The sequence below is a fragment of the Larus michahellis genome, chromosome 6 (genome assembly GCF_964199755.1).
Source record: "Larus michahellis chromosome 6, bLarMic1.1, whole genome shotgun sequence".
In the NCBI taxonomy this organism is placed as follows: Eukaryota; Metazoa; Chordata; class Aves; order Charadriiformes; family Laridae; genus Larus; species Larus michahellis.
Genome location: NC_133901.1, coordinates 45,853,361 through 45,869,109, shown reverse-complemented (window position 1 = coordinate 45,869,109; position 15,749 = coordinate 45,853,361). Strand labels below are relative to the sequence as shown.

The window sequence follows — 15,749 nt, the reverse complement described above, 5'->3', positions numbered from 1 at the left end:
ATTCCTGTAAGTATGCACATGTGCAGTGCTATAATAGGTATGTGTATATATATATGTGAGAGACTCCTTGAATACTACATAACACCTTCCCTCTTGAAAACTGCCAATTCAAAGTGTATTAAATCCAGTGTTTTGTACTCTATGCCATATTGGGACTTTGGACTCAGTGATGAGGTTGCCCAAAGAAGTCAGCAGGGCCTTGGGGAAGGTGCCCAGAGACAGAAATGTTGAGGGGAGGTGTCTCATGTTTTCCTTAGAGCTTTGCTACCTGTTTGCTTGACAGTGACTTTGACAGGGTGGGGGATAAACAGTGATAAATGTTGCCTGTTCTCTCTCCTTGCCTGAAGGCTAAATACGGCTGCTCTTTTAACTATCTGTTAACGACGTGCCTGTAAAGCTGTTTTCTTCAACAACTAATGCAGCAAGTCCTGACATTTTCCCGGCATGAGCACTGTGTTTCGGAGAAGGTTCGCTATGGAAGGGATTGACTTTACATGTGTTTGGGTTAGTTTTGTTCTGTCCTGAGACTGTTTCCCTGCCCTGTAGTTCATTCCCAGCTATTCCTGCCCAGAGCACTGTGCTTTTTTTGCTGAGGTGTTGTGTGGAGATTACAGGAGAGTTTGGTAAGAAATTCCTGCGGTGGTTAAACCGTTGCTGGGAGGCCGTCTATAAAAACCACTGGGGTTGACTGCATGGAATTCCATCCGCATGATACACTCGCCTGGGTTGCTTTGCTGATGCAGGGGAGAAGTGTGTGTGGCTCCACCTGCAACGTCTCGGTATCTGGCAGAAATTTCTAAAATTCAACCTATTTTTTGTAGCCCATAGTTAATTCTTTGCTCTTTAGAACATTCTACGCAACTTGTTTCTGCCTGTACATCCACGTCCGAAGGTTGTGCTGAGATCCTGAGATGGCCCGAGCTTTGCGATAGAAGTGCCTCGGACTGCCCCACACAAGGAGCTCTGCCCACACACCAAGAAGCACTTCTGAGGGCACAATTAAAGCAGCTTTATTAGAAGGTAAACAAAACGCAACTGATGTAAAGGGATGGCTGTGCTGCTGCGCGGAGCTGACTGGAGAGGGCAGTCAAGTACACAGGAAAGAACCGGGCTGTCGCCAACCGGGCGCTGCTGCAGCAGGAGGGTGTTGGGAGGAGAAAGGTGTTGCTATCTCGGCCGTGGGGTGTGTGATCCGCAGCTGGGGACAGGGAGCCTAACCCTTCCCCTTCCTACTGCCCCTTGGAGGGGCACAGGCAGCTCTGCTGCCCACGATCTGTGACTGGAACAGGGTGCCCAGAGTAGATGTATAGATGCCCCATCCCTGGAAACATTCAAGGTCATGTTGGACGGGGCTCTGAGCAACCTGTTCTAGTTGAAGATGTCCCTGCTCATTGCAGGGGGAAGAACTAGATGACCTTTAAAGGTCCCTTCCAATGCAAACTACTCTATGATTCTATGACATTTGCTTTATTATACTGGCTTTGGTGGCCAAAAGCAGCCAGGTGAGGTCAGAGACGATGTCATCCTTTCTGCCACACTCCAGTGAAGACTGCCCACACTGTGTCACCTTGGGCAGAGGAGGGGTAGCTGGCTTACTCTTCTTTCTCTTTCACCAACAATAATTGATTTACCTTTTTATTAACATTAAATGATATTCTTCCTGGCCTGGATAGCCCATGGTCACAAAACCAGCTAGCCCAGCATGTGGCCCACCAGAAGGGGCCAGGCTTCATGTGTGACAGCAGCCCCCACTCTCTGCCAGCTTGTTGACATGGGTAGGGTGACACCAGCCCTGGGCATCTCCACAGCCTCAGACAAAATGAAGACAACTCAGACCCTTTGTGGGGATGGACTTTCAGCAGTTCCATTTCTAATCGAGGGCAGTGCCTTTGACCTGAGTTTTTAAAAAAGGCTGTTTCTCTTGACAGAGAGAGGAGTCTTTGGAGTATTTAAGGAGCTGAATATAGTTCCAGTTGTCATAATTTAAAGCCAAAAGTCCTGTAGCAGCATATTTTCTGGCCAGCACAGGCCATTAAATATTACCTTATTTCTCTGAATTGAGCTCAGTAACTTGCACTTACTTAAAGCATACTTTTCAAGGAGCATTTGATCTTACTTTGAAGACGTCAAAAGACAGAGAATCCACTGCTTTCAATGATTAGTCTTTCTTGTGTTTCTTAGGTGTTGTATGTACCTAACAACAAACTTTGAGGGAGTAATTTTCCAGAGTCTAGCTGAAAAGCTTGCTCTAACATATTTTGGAAAATGTTTGCATTTGTGCCTTCATACTTTGGACCAATAGGTTAGCTACCTTTGTGTTTTCAATACTGGACATGTTATTTGTCAGTGAATTGTATTTATTGACAAGTATAATCTAAATTAGAAACTACAAATCCCAAACAGTGTTATGTGAATTATTGAAAAAACACAGAACCAATTTACTTTGCCAAGTTTACAGGAAATACAACTATTTCTGCATGCTGTACTTTAACTTCTGAGATTTCTACGTTTTTTCCTTTGCTTTTCTCTTAATCAGTGCTAGAAAGTGACTGAATGAAGACCTGGTGTGCTGTTATGAGTTGGGGGCTCTCAATAGCACACTACACACCAAAATATGACCAAGGCTGAGTGCAGACAGCCAGCTCAGGCAGCTCTGGCCATGCTCACTAGAAGCCTGCTTTAGATTTATAGTTTGGAACACGAATCCCTGTTGTGGTGGAATTAACACAGCTCCATGGTCTTTCTCAGGCCTTTCCTGTGCTAGAGAACGTGCAGGTATTGGTAGCTAGCAATCGGCTCCGCTGCCATCACGATGACAGGGCTCTGTAAGCATTTGAAGAAGATGAGCTCATCTAGCTTTACCCTGCTTCAGGCTGCACAGATTGCTAAACCGAGTCTGGTTGTGTAGTAGTCAAGGCCATGGAAAAAGAGAGGGAAAGCGTAATCTTCAAACCAAGTTGGAAAGAAAAAAAAAAAAAGCATGTTCCCTCATAATTGCATACAAACATTTCTTTCTTTCACTTGCATCACTTGGTTTAGATTTCAAATTAGGTTGGTAATTAAAGCCACAAGTACTTCTTAAGAATCTAACACCGAAAGAGATGTTTGTTATGAGATCAACAGGTAAGGTTATTAACCATACAGTAACATGAAAATGGGACGTATGATCCTCTCTGACATTTCAAAGATAACTACACTAGTTGTTTGTTTTTTTTAAAATTTCACTGAAGTGTCCGAAGGGTGCTGAGGTCTCCATGGTGACTGGGTATGTAAACTGAGGTGGGTTAGTTCAGCTGAAAACAATAAAAAGGACCTGTGCATTCTTCCTGCCTAATCCCCGAGACATAGCTGGCTCGTTTCACACACTGAAGTCATTATACCAGCCTCTTAGATTTTTCAAATACTAAAGTTTCTGTTGTACCTAGTGGTGGAGAAAACTCGTTCCCCCCTTCAGTTTAGAAACATTTGCTATCTCTAACTTAGAGATATTGACTATCTCACTTTCATCGGGAAGTACAAAGGGTATTTGCCAGGTAGTCTGCCTCTTTTGTTTGGTGTTCTTGGTAGATGCCGGAGACTAGATAGAGACATCTTAGCTCTTCTGTGTCTTTTAAAATTCTTTTTTTTTTTTTTTTTTTAAAAAGGGGGGGTGGGGAGGGTTAGTCTAATTCAGACCAGCCTTTATGGTGTGAGTCATCCTACTGGAGTCGGTGATGTGACTTGTGTAAACAGCAACTTTCTGTATAAGTAAGGTTTAAGGGATTGGGCTTGTTTTAGGAAGTTACTTGGAAATGAGCTGCAACCAACTTTAAACTGGATTTGAAGCTGGTATAAAAGAGATGAGATGCATTCAGTGAAAGTTACCTAAGAAGATAGAATTATCAATAAAACATTTTTTAATCAGGGTGAAATGGCACAATGCTGTAATGAAACTACTGCAAGGAATGTCCAGTTCCTGTTTCTCTGACTGTTTCTCTGTCGTTCTTAATGTGGAGTTAAAAATTATTTCACCTTAATCTTTTAGTTCTAAGACTAGAGAAGCTAAGGAAAAGTACAGTCTTTAAAAATATTTTGTGTTGCAGGTTGACAAGCAGTACAGTTTTGAGGTTCTTGGTCGAGACTTTCAGCAGATCCTCATAAAAAAATTGAAAGGGTAATGAGGTGTGCATAAGAAGAAAAATGGGGTATAGTAATTCTGCTTGTTGTAATGAATATCCTTTGTGACTTGGAAATAAATAAACCTTTGTACATATGTCTGCTCTGTCCTTCTTATAGGTAAATGAATTCCTTGGATGTTTGATAAAACTAATTGTCTTCTATCACCTTTTTAACACAATTTGGAGAATAATTCAAGTCTTGTGAACTATCAGCTATAAAGGTCCCGGCTAAACATTTTATTCTTTGAAAAGATTTAAGTTTAATTTCTTGTTGATTTTACTACACATTCGGTTTGTGCATTTTAGAGATGAATTTACGTCAGAGTTCTATATGCTTATCCTAACACTGTCACTGTGGCTTTTTTTCTGTCATTAAAAAGGAACAGAAAGGTGAAGCAGACTTTTTTATCTTGATGTACCTCAGCCAACATTGCATTAATAAGCCCTTCTAAATAGACAGCCAAGGCTCACCAGGTTGAAGCCCAGGTCGCAACAGAGAGCTTCAGTTTTGATCACAGTTGTGCATTTTTTCAGTTCTGTATTTGTTTTTACTGATGTCTGCTGGAAGTCAATAACTTCAGTCCTTCTCAAAATATTTTGTGAACGTCTCTGATGGCTTTCTTTTATTGTGTGAGGTAGCTTTAAAAAATGAAACTAACAAGTAACATCCATTTGAAATCTCAGTTTATAAAGGTTGGATTTATGCTACAAGTATTTGGTGGAATTTTTAAAATTGGATATATGCTACAGGTGTTTGACAGGATTTTTTTTAAAGGTATGTGCGCAAAAAAATATTCTATGTCATTGAGGGAGGCTATTTAATAATACTGAACGTATCTTGCAAGGATAAATTACATATGAACAGACAGCCTTGTTCATGTTGGAAAAACCTGACTTATTTAGACTATTCAAAACTGTATTACATACAGACAAGGGGCCGTGCCTCTGCACACCAGCATCCTACAGGATTATAGACTGAGAGGTTAGAACAGGCCGAAGGAGTAAGTCTTGAGCAAACCATCAGCATTTCGATGCCTTGTTCTGTCCCTTAACCGCTTGATGACAGTGCATGTGTATTTTAATGCAGTATTTGGTATCTGATATCACTTCTTGTTTCCCTCTGAAGGAATTCCTCTTTATTTCTGCTTCCTGTTTTGAGAGACACTGCCATAGGTTGCCGTGTTCTTCAGATGCATGGTAGTAAACACAGGAGTGCAGTGTTGGGAAAAAGGAAAGCTTTCCAATTAGTTCATGTTCTTGAGGGTCTATTGGGACCAGCTAATGCATCTTTGTCATGTTTCTCAGTTAATGAACAAGTCATGTCAATTGACACAGTTTTCTAGCTCTGACTGGTTTTTTTTCCTACGTGTCTGGAATAGGAATATTGTGATGGAAAAGCTACCTGCAGTACAAAAAAATCCAGCGCAGATCTAGCAAGGAAATGGGGTCACTAGCAGATGGGTGGGAAGCACATTTCGTTACAGCCACATGGGTGGGGATGTTATTCGGGAGATGACAAGGAATAGGACTGACAAGGGAGGTTAGAGTGATAGTTCTTTGAACAGGGAGAAGACTCCAGACAACTTGTCTCCAGTCCCAGCTGCCTAGCCTTAAGGCCAAATTCACTCATCTTTAGGCGACTAGTTATCGTAATCAAGTTCAGCAGACTATGATGTTGCGATTTGTCCTATTTCTATAGTATCACGTGGGTGTGTTTGTATTCTGCCAGCACAAGAAAAAGATATAGTCCTTGTCCTAAAATATCTGCAGTTCAGAGGTCTGATCCTCTCAGGTGCTAAGAGTCCACAAGCGTTTCTGGAGCTGATCAGTCACAGGGCATCTGCCAGTGACACAGACAGCATGGGTGAGGACGATGACAAGAGACTTTCTTACAAAGGAAAGGAGACGGGGAAGGAGACAGCACGGAGTAAGAGGGAAAAGATTACCATGAAGTAATGCAGACTGTGAACCCGACCGTACTGGGTATAAAACACTGCTACATTTAAATGCAATTGTATTTATCGCGGCGGTGCTGGAGCAAGCGAGGGCTTGCCAGACTGAACTGCACTCAGTCATCCTCTGGAGGCCCAGGCTGGATTTCAGGAAGATATTTTATACATGTTTTTTTGATGTTTCTTGAGGTGGGATTTTAGTGAACACAGGTTTGCTACCACATGTGTTCCTGCGTGGCTTTTCTACTCGGCATTCCAAGGGGTCAAGAACACTGATGATCTATGCGTTAGGCTTATTAAAAGCAAAAAATCCTACTCCAGCCCATTCGTACGCTGGTGCAGACTGCTCTGCTGATTTGCCCTTCCCTATGGTCATCCTAACTCTTTACAGGCTCAGGCTCAGCTTGTCCAAACCCTAGATCAGTGTTCTCTGGGGCTGCCTGAGGCGGATCTGTCCCACAGAAGAGAGATGTCCCTACACCAGAGCAGGAGACATTGTATTGCCTGAGAGTGGGAACACTAATCGCTACCATCCCAGCAAGTCTATGCTATCCTACATCCATCTCCCATGGGTTTTTTTCTACTGCCCAGAAGAAAAATGAATGGTGTTGGGCACCATTCAATAAAATACACAAAGTTCACAAATACTTTGGCTTCAGTTTTACCCGGGGACTTATTTCCTTTAAAAATTAAGGCAGTATTCTCTTTTGAGAGGGATGACAATGTCTTTCAAGATTGTCACAGGACTCAAAAACTCGCCAGTAGGCAGCATAATGACAGTACAAGTAAGGAACCATTTTCAGGTTCAGACAGTAGCTTACCATTACAACTCAGAAATGAGATCCTGGAGTTTGATAGATAGTTCTATGAGAATGCAAGTCAAAAAAGCAAAGCAGATGCTAGGAGCTATTAGGAAAGCAATAGAGAAAAAGACATTATCATCATCATACTTAAACCACCGTAATTCCTCTACATCTTAAATTCTGAGAGTCATTCTAGTCTTCCTATCTCAGGAAGGATACAGTAGAACCAGAAAAAGTTCTGAAAAGGGTGACATGGATGGACAAAGGCATGGAGCAGTTACCATAAGTAATGTGGGATTCTTCAGTCTGGAAGAGAAGTGGCTGAAGGGGAAAAGTGATGGGGTTTGATGAAAAAATGGGCAGTGTGAACCGCTGGAACCAGCGAAGGTCATTCCACATTCTTGTGTGCAAGGCAGAGAGCGCCAAATGATTCTTGCAGGCAACATGTTAAGAAGCTGTAAAAGCAAGGGTTGTTTCATATAACACATGGTTAAGTTATGTGTTTGTCATGAGGCAGGAGGTGCTTTGGAAGCTAAAATTTTACCTAGGTTCAGAGAAAGACTGAGTAAATTAACAAAATAGAAACATATTGTGTTTTCTGTATACTTGGAAATTCATCCATGTCAGGATGTCTCTGGGCTGAAAATGACTGAGGTCAACATCATCATTACTAGGGGAAAGTACCAGTATGTCACTGACTGAGCTGGTTATAGATACCCACCTTCCCTAGACAGGTATACATTTCTGGCCATTGCTGAAGAGTTAAATATTGGGATAGACAGATATTTCGTCTTAGCTAGTAATGCCCTTTTTGTACAGTCACACTAGATTTCAGATAATTACAGTCAGTGCCATGAATTATTTTAAGGGTTAAAAATGTAAGAAAAACTTAGCGTGAGGTTATTCAGAAGTTATGTGAAACTGGCCTGATGCATTTTTCACATTGAAATCTATAGATTTTAGTGGGAACTGAGGTCAGAGCAAGACTGGTGTGTCTGAAAAGTGTGTGGTGTTTTCAGCAATATTGTTTTCCTCCACCTTCAAGTGTTAGAAACAACATTCATTTCAGGTAGGAAAAAAAGCTAGAGCAATGCTTCGGCATAATAAAAAGGTCTACTGTAAGGGAAAGCTCGGTGGTACAGGGTGACATTTCTCTCAAGAGCCAGTTCTGGAGTGGGAAATGAATGCCCTTAGAAAGCAAGGATTACCCTAAGTTTCACCCTCTTTTTGCTCAAGATGCAAAATGTATCTTCATCCTGCTTGCCCTGACATGTCAGGGAAGCATTCACATCCGGCCACTGAATTATTTCCAAAACAAGACAGGCTGCTTTCCCTGAAGAATGCTCCTTTCCCTGAAGAGCAGGTGAGAGCACGACTACCACTTCTTTGCTCCTGTTCTTTGGAGGGTTCCTGGGCTACCCCAGTACTGCACAGAGAGATCTTTGTGGAACAGAATCCGCGTGGTTTTGCTGAATTCCCCAGTTTTCCACTTGAACATGAAATCTCTTTGCAATTCTCCAGGGTTGTTTTGTAGCATTTTTATTTCAGTGATGTAAGAGCTGCCTTTTACTGCCAAGCCTATAATTAAAGCAGTGTTGACTGGTAAGTAATGGGCCGCAAAAGGTGTACCAAAAGATAATTAAAGATGCACTCCAGATAAGCAGGGCATGAGCATCCTTTTTATGAGGTGTTAATGTCTGAAGACCAACTAGTGAAATTGATCTTGCCTCCTTCAGGATGAAAGTTCTGCTTAAGCATCAATAGCATTGTACTGCCCTAGAAAATGTTTGATGTAGGGATTTCTAAAGGGCTGTGCTTGTCCCAAGGCTCCCCAGGCAGGCGCCTGGTGACGGAGCCCACGCTGCACTGAGTAATTCGGCATCCCATTCATGCTGGCATGGTTTTTGGGGTCGCCTTTACAACTCCTAACTCTAGGGCTGCTCTGGAGGGAGACAGGAGAGGAGCTTCCAATGCCCGATCTGGACTAGGAGAGATGCAAACCTTTTTGACAGCCATTTTAAAGAGCACTGAGGCTAGTCCTCGTCTAACAACTGTGTTGTCTCTCCTAAATGTCCTTTACATACATATCTTTCACTTTTGTTGTATTTTCAGCATATTCCACATGTGATTTGTATTCCTCTGTAGATGCGCTTATACTGCAACTCTGGCATAAAGGAACATTGGCAGAGGACACAGTGAGTTTCTGCACTTGGACTCTACTGAAACCTATAGCAAAATTCCATGGATCTTGGTGGGAGCCTGAAGACAATCTATGAAGCAAAGAGATGCTGGTTTTGTTAAGCATGCTGCTTTGGGTATTCCTACTTCTTTCTCCACACTCTCGCCAACCCCCTATTTGTGAAAAGAATAAAAAATACAGGGTGGGAATACTATTTTCCCAATACAGTTTAGAGAAGAGATGGGGGAGCTCACAAACAGTTGCCAAGGGAACATGGGCAGCAAGGGCTGGTCAGTGCTGTTGCCTGGACTAGTGTATGGTCAAACTGTAGCTGTAGCAAAAATAAGCTCTTACGTTAGGCCAAGTCCATATGTTTCAGCAGAAGAGGGGGAAGAGGAGGCGGAGGCAAAGATTGCCATCTTCTTTCCTGGAATCTCACTTAAAAACAGAACTCGCAATCTAAGTCTCTATCAATTAGCATTGCAAAGAATATCTCTGAAAATGAAGGGTGTAAAGAGGCTGCCTGGCGGAGTGCCTGAAACAATAACTCCGGGAAGTGTGAACTGCTCTCTCCGTAGCCAGAGGATGTTAACAAAAGCCTGGTCTATTTGACCTAGCTACCAGTGATGGACAGGCACTATTAGCAGGCAGTGCAAGTCGGTGCAAGCCTCTGCTGACTCCTCCTTATCTCCTCTGCACTGGCTGTGGCTATAAGGTGTATATGTGTGCGTTGGAGGGGGTGGTTCCCCCTCTCCTTTTGAGATCAATGTTGCAGGTTGCCTGCAGGGTCAGCTTTGTGTTGTAGTTATTCCTATGAGATGATGTTTTCTGCCATGAAAATTGGAAATCCATAAAGAAAAATGACGGCATTTGTTCTAGCCTTCCCTGTGGCCAGACTGAATAAGTAAGATCTCTTTGTACCCTACAAACATCCTTGGTATCCTTCATCCAGTTTATTACGCACCCCACGGACAGTTGTATTGGAATTGCAGAAAGATGGAAAAATGATATGCAATTCTGTACTTTCTTGTGCCAGTTTAAATTGGGGCTCCCCAGCTCTATTTTGCCCCCTGCTCCTACGCATCCCCATCCCATGCTGGTGCTTGAACTAAGGTCACCAAAAAAAAAGCAATCAGTTTTTTGGAAGGAGCAACTCTGTGAGCTTGCTCATTTGCTAGTCAAGTGTGCACTGGAGGTGGCCTGCACAGGACTGTGTGCGAAGCCATGTGGGGGCTTAAAGGCAGGTAGAATTGCACCCTGCATGCTTAAAATAAGAAGGAATAGCCGAAGCTGGATTTTCTGTAGATAAGACTGTCAATAAAGCTATGCTACCAAGCTTTATATGTTTGCTTATTGTGTCTGAGCCTTCACCCATCCTTCCCTACATAAGTATCTGAATATTAAAAGTGAATTAAAACCAAAGGACTAGCAGTACACCTTGACTGTACCTAGAATTGCTGAACCACTTGCCACCTGGCTGCTTTTTTCCCTTCTCCCACATGAAAATTTTTGCTTAAATACAAATTTTATTGTATACGTGGACAGGAAAAACTCTGAACTATGCTGGAGCTCTGGGGGAGAAAAGAAACCTTGTGGGATGTATCTGTGCTATGGCAATCCAGGCTTATGGGAATACTACAGTAGAAAAAAAGGGAGGAGTACTGAGAAAAAACAACAGCTTCAAGCTGTTGCTTCCAGATGTCTTGGGCTACATGCTGCTGTCATCCCTCAGAAATTCACACTGCCTTCCTATGTACTTCTGCTTGAAAACATTATTTAGGTAAAGTGGTTTCTGAGAGCATTTACCTTGCCTAATGGATAGAGCTGCTAAAGGAATCCAGTCTCTGGAGTACTGGACTCGCAGGGGCTGACTGACACCCCTGCCTGAAAGGACATTAATTTCTCTTGTGAACCACTGTGCTGGTGTGTGTAATGTTAGAACGCCCGCCCAGCTCAACCCAAAAGTGGATGGTGGACGTACTGGTCTCTGCAGAATGCAAATTGTGTGTAACAGCTGGCAGACTTTGTCCCTGTACCCTTCAGCTTCAGAGCAGGCTGGAGCGGGTGCCAAATCTGAAAAATGAATGGGGACACGTTGAGGTGAAAAACACATGAAGTAATGATGCTGGTGTTCTTGAGCACCTTTAGTGATATCCATTAATGGCCTCATTTGACAAATTATTACATTGACTAATTGATTTGTTGCTGTTCTACTCCTGTTCTAACATTTAGTCCTTTTCAGCATTGCAACTGTTGCTCCCTGTAAGTCCTTATGTCACTCTTGGCTCTCTTAGTATTTCCAGCCTCCCTTTTGTATTAATAGGTTGGTCATGATTTCACCTTGGGCTGAAAGCACAGACCTTGCTTGTTTTGTACATGACTTGGATGAGTAGAGCTGTCTGGAGGGGGAAAAAAGCAGCCGTAGGAAAGGCAGAGCTTGTGCTGAGCTCTCCAGGACGCACTGGGAGGGAGGCTGCTCCTTCTCCCCCGGTGACCGCAGTGTGCTGGCAGAGCCTTCGTCCTTCACTGTCAACGCTGGGTTTTGACCCAATGTCTAGTAAAGCCACCAGCGTTTTATTTACTGCAGTTAAGTTGATGAGAAACGTCCCATGGATGGGAATGGGAGTAGGGCTGCTAAACGGGGAAGACAAGGGCTTGTCACCAGGCTGCGGTAGGAGATGGGATGGTTTCCCTCTGGGAGAAGGGCGGTGTGGAGGCCTCCCCGCATCCGAGGGAGCCCCAGGCCTGCGGTGTGAAGAGAAGGGGACAAACCGAAGGCGAAGGTGTAAGATAACTTCATTAAATTATCCACTCCCCATTTGAATTAAAGAAAGGTGGATGGGTTTGTGGCGGCAGCGGGGGCTTCGCCAGGAGACGCTTTGGCTCCTTCGGTGGGGCGAGACCTCATTATGTGTATTTTGATGATGGGATGACAATGGAGGTGTGGGAGACGGCTCTGAGTCACCCTCGGCGGCCCCGGCCCCATTGGCGGGGCCGGCCCGGGCGGGTGGGGGTCGCCAAGGCCCGGGGCGGAGGGCTCATAAGGCGGGGAGCGGCCTGTGCCGCCCCGCAGACCTCGGCCCGCATGGAGCTCGCCAGCCTGACCGCCTGTCCCGGACCCGTCGAGCCCGCCCGCAGCCCGGGGAGGCTCGGCGGCGGGGCCGGGGCAGGGGGAGCCCGGCCGGGCGCCGACCGCCGCTCCCCGCTCGCCGCCGGCCAGGCCCGGGCGCGTCCCGCTGGCGCCGGGCGGGAGGGCGGCCGGCGGAAGCGGACCACCTTCAGCAAGGCCCAGCTGGAGCTGCTGGTCCGCGCCTTCGAGAAGGAGCCCTACCCCGGCATCGCCCTGCGGGAGCAGCTCTCCGGCCTCACCGACATCCCCGAGTCCAGGATCCAGGTGAGAGGGGCGGGAGGGAGGAAGAGCCGGAGGGCGGGCAGCGGGGCCGCCTCCCTCGGCCGGGCGGGCGGTCTCTCAGTGTCTGCTGGCCTCCTCGCAGGTGTGGTTCCAGAACAGGAGAGCCCGGCAGCTCAACCACAAGAAGAGCGAAGCCGCCGCCGCCTACCCCAAGCCGGCTTGTGGCAAGCAGAAGCCGGCCCGCTGCGTCCCCGGCTCCCGGACGACGGCGCAGGGTCTCGGGCCAGAGCAGAGCCTCCTCCACCCGCAGCCCGGCCTGCCAGGAGGGCACCAGGGTTATGCCGGTCAGCCGAACGCCAGGCTGGATACTCATTTCAGGAGCTTGGATAACACCTTTGGAGCCCCGGGTCAGACCTGGGGGCAGACCCCAGCTCACGGGGGTCTGGACTGCCTGGGAAGAGGGGCGCCGCTGGGTGTGGGGAGCGTGGGGTGTGCCCCCCAGCTCTCGCTGCCACCGCAGCAGGCGCAGGAGTATCCCTACCTGAAGACATCTTTCCCTGAAAGCTACTACTCAGACGCAGATGTGTTCCAGTCTTGTATAGAAGATCACCAGTACCTGGCAGCGAAAGAGAACATGTATAGGAGGCCTGTCTTAAACTACTTAGGTGCCAGCCAGGGCCTGGGTGATGAGAACTGTTTGTATATCAAGTCAAATCCTTCTCCCTTTGGGAAGGGCTCCAGTTACGGTGAAGGGGAATCTAAGCTTGAGCTCGAGCAGATAAGGCACAGTCCACCTCTGGTCGCAGCTAGTCACGGTAGTCCTCCTTTGGTACTTCCAAAACATGAAGGGGGGTATCAAGGGACGCTTGCCGCTCCAGGCCCATCGTATGGGCAGCAGCTGCTGGAGACAGTAAATGACTACGACCCTCACTGGCTGGGCATGAGAAATGAAATTTTGGGAACTGGGTTAGATTTGCTGTTTGAGAATGAGCAAAATGGGGAGCAAGGTAGGCCAAAAAGTTACCTTTTTGCTTGTGGTGGCCAGAGTTCAACCTGTCATGTGGGTCACACATGAAACTGACAGCGGGTCTGCTTGCCCGATGAAAAATTAATGTGGTGTTTTTTTTTTTGTTCGATTGGCAGCATTGTCCAAAGTGGCTAGAGGTTTTGCAGGTCTAAGTGTGGAGCGCTTGCTCTGAGTTCTGCGCGCTGTCTGGAAGGGGAAGGAAGATAAGCGAAGTTAGCGAGGGCCACAGGAGAAGAACCTGGCGAACGTGTGCTGCCTCCCGACCCCATCCAGCAGGAGCTGTCGCCAAGCTGCTTGCAGTATTCCTGCCTGCCTTTGGTTATTGGCAGCCTCGCATTAACTTGCATGTATAGACTGATCTTCTTCACAAATACATTGGTACTGAAGATGTACTCTTTCTGTGTTCAGTCTGTGCTGGACTAATTCTGCCAGGAGGCTTGGGACATTGCTTTTGTGGCCTTACTGCACTGTGTTTTATTTCTATACTGGTCGGAATTCACTTACTTTAACTTAAGAAATCTGTAGAAAACAGACTTATTTATAGCTTTTAATGGAGAAAGCGTTAACGTGAGAGGGGAACAAGCATGGGAAAAGCAGCCTTGGTGGTGGCAGGGGACGGCTCACTGGGTGTGTTTGCATTTTAGGTGTGCTCCTGATAAAGAACACTGCTGGTCTTTTCCTAGATACTTAATGTTACCATTTTAAGATGACCACGTGTGTAGCCTTTTAAAAGGCAATATTTTTGCAATTTCCTTTTGTATATTTTTTTTCAAATTGTCATATTTTTTAAATTGTAGTTTTCTATTTGCCAAATGAAGGTTTTTCTACCTGGGTGATAATGAACTTGTAGAACTGCACTCACAGAAAAAAATAAATTGTGTTCCATCTTTGCATTTGCACATTGAGCCTGTTTTTAGACTCCTCGGGATCCATGGCCATCTGGAAGACCACTGTAATCATGGAAGTGTTTTTCGCGTGTATCTCTGCAGAGCTGCCATGGTTGTGCATTAAAGCAATATCAGGCCGAGGATGCTGAAAACTGTATGTGCAAACCCTTTCTTATGCTTAAATTGTGGCTCTGGAATATTTAAGTATGCCTAGATTTTAACATGTGTGTTATTAACTTAATTATAGAACAAAAGAAACAGAATAAAACAGAATAAAAATAAAACTTAAACGCAGACCATTATTTTATTAATATAGTTGATATCTCTGTGAAGAAGCTGTCTATTAAGATGTGTACACAAGAAGTCCAGAAAATTAGTCCTGACTTTTGTCAGGAATTTTTAGCTGTGGTTGTGAAGAAGCCATTTAAATTTGCTGCCTTGACCTCAAGAATTGGAATGCACTCATGTATCACGGAAGAACCATAGCGGCAAGGCACTTTGAACACAAAAAGTTCTATCTGAGAGCTAAGTACAAGGTGATGATTGTATTTATGATTGTATATATGACTCCTTTAGTAAACTTTTTTAAAACTGCATTAGGACTTACTTCTTTATTTACATATACTCCTCTCCCTCATAAGACTGACTTAATGAGAAGTGAGATTTGTTCCCAGGCACAGACAGAGACTGGTGTTCAAAAGTGTAGCAAAACAGCCTTGTTTCATAAAGAAAGAGTGAGTCAAAGAGAAAAAAGGACATCTGAAAGAACAGCATGCTCCACTAAACCAAGAAGGATGTGGGCTTTTGGTTCCTCCCTGGAGGAAGCAGCGTGTCTTGCCATGGTATCCTCCCTGCTGGTCTTGATGCATGGTAACCAGCACCTCTTATCTCATAGGGGTCTGAGGTAAATAATTGGAGGGTCACTTACAGATTCTCCTAAGTGAGCCTGGTCTCTGTAGCGCATCCAGCTCTTTTCCCTCTCTCTCTCTCTCTCTGCAGACATACTATTCTGTCAAAGCTCCCACAACCACACCAAGGCAGCTGTGTCAGGCGCTGAGCATTGAGCTGTCACTCCTGGCTGCTCTAATAATATTGGGCATTACAAGCTCTTCATCTGGTGTAGGGAACAGTCTTCCCTTATTAGCAAACCCATGTTTCCAACACTGAAGTGGAATACAGTCTGAATAGTTCTCAAGAGCAAGTGCAAGAAAAAATAAATCATTCTCCTATCACAGCGCTACCTACTGCTCAGGGCAGAGCTTTCCTGTAAGTTGCTGGCATTCTTTATTTTGTTACAAGTTGCTTTTCACAGACCTACCAAGCATGTATTTCACAAATAAGAAAAATCTGTGCAGAGCAGTCAGATGCGACGCTCACTTGGGATCTTTCTGT

General features: G+C 45.1%; 1 protein-coding gene across 1 annotated transcript; it reads left to right on the top strand.

Annotated features, from left to right (window-relative positions):
- The first annotated feature begins 12,176 nt into the window (after positions 1 to 12,176).
- On the top strand, positions 12,177 to 13,925 carry LOC141745368 (uncharacterized). Its single transcript, XM_074593045.1, has 2 exons — positions 12,177 to 12,485; positions 12,586 to 13,925. The coding sequence occupies exons 1-2, from the start codon at positions 12,177 to 12,179 to the stop codon at positions 13,516 to 13,518; spliced, it is 1,242 nt and encodes a 413-aa protein (XP_074449146.1). The 3' UTR covers positions 13,519 to 13,925.
- The last annotated feature ends 1,824 nt before the right edge of the window (positions 13,926 to 15,749 follow it).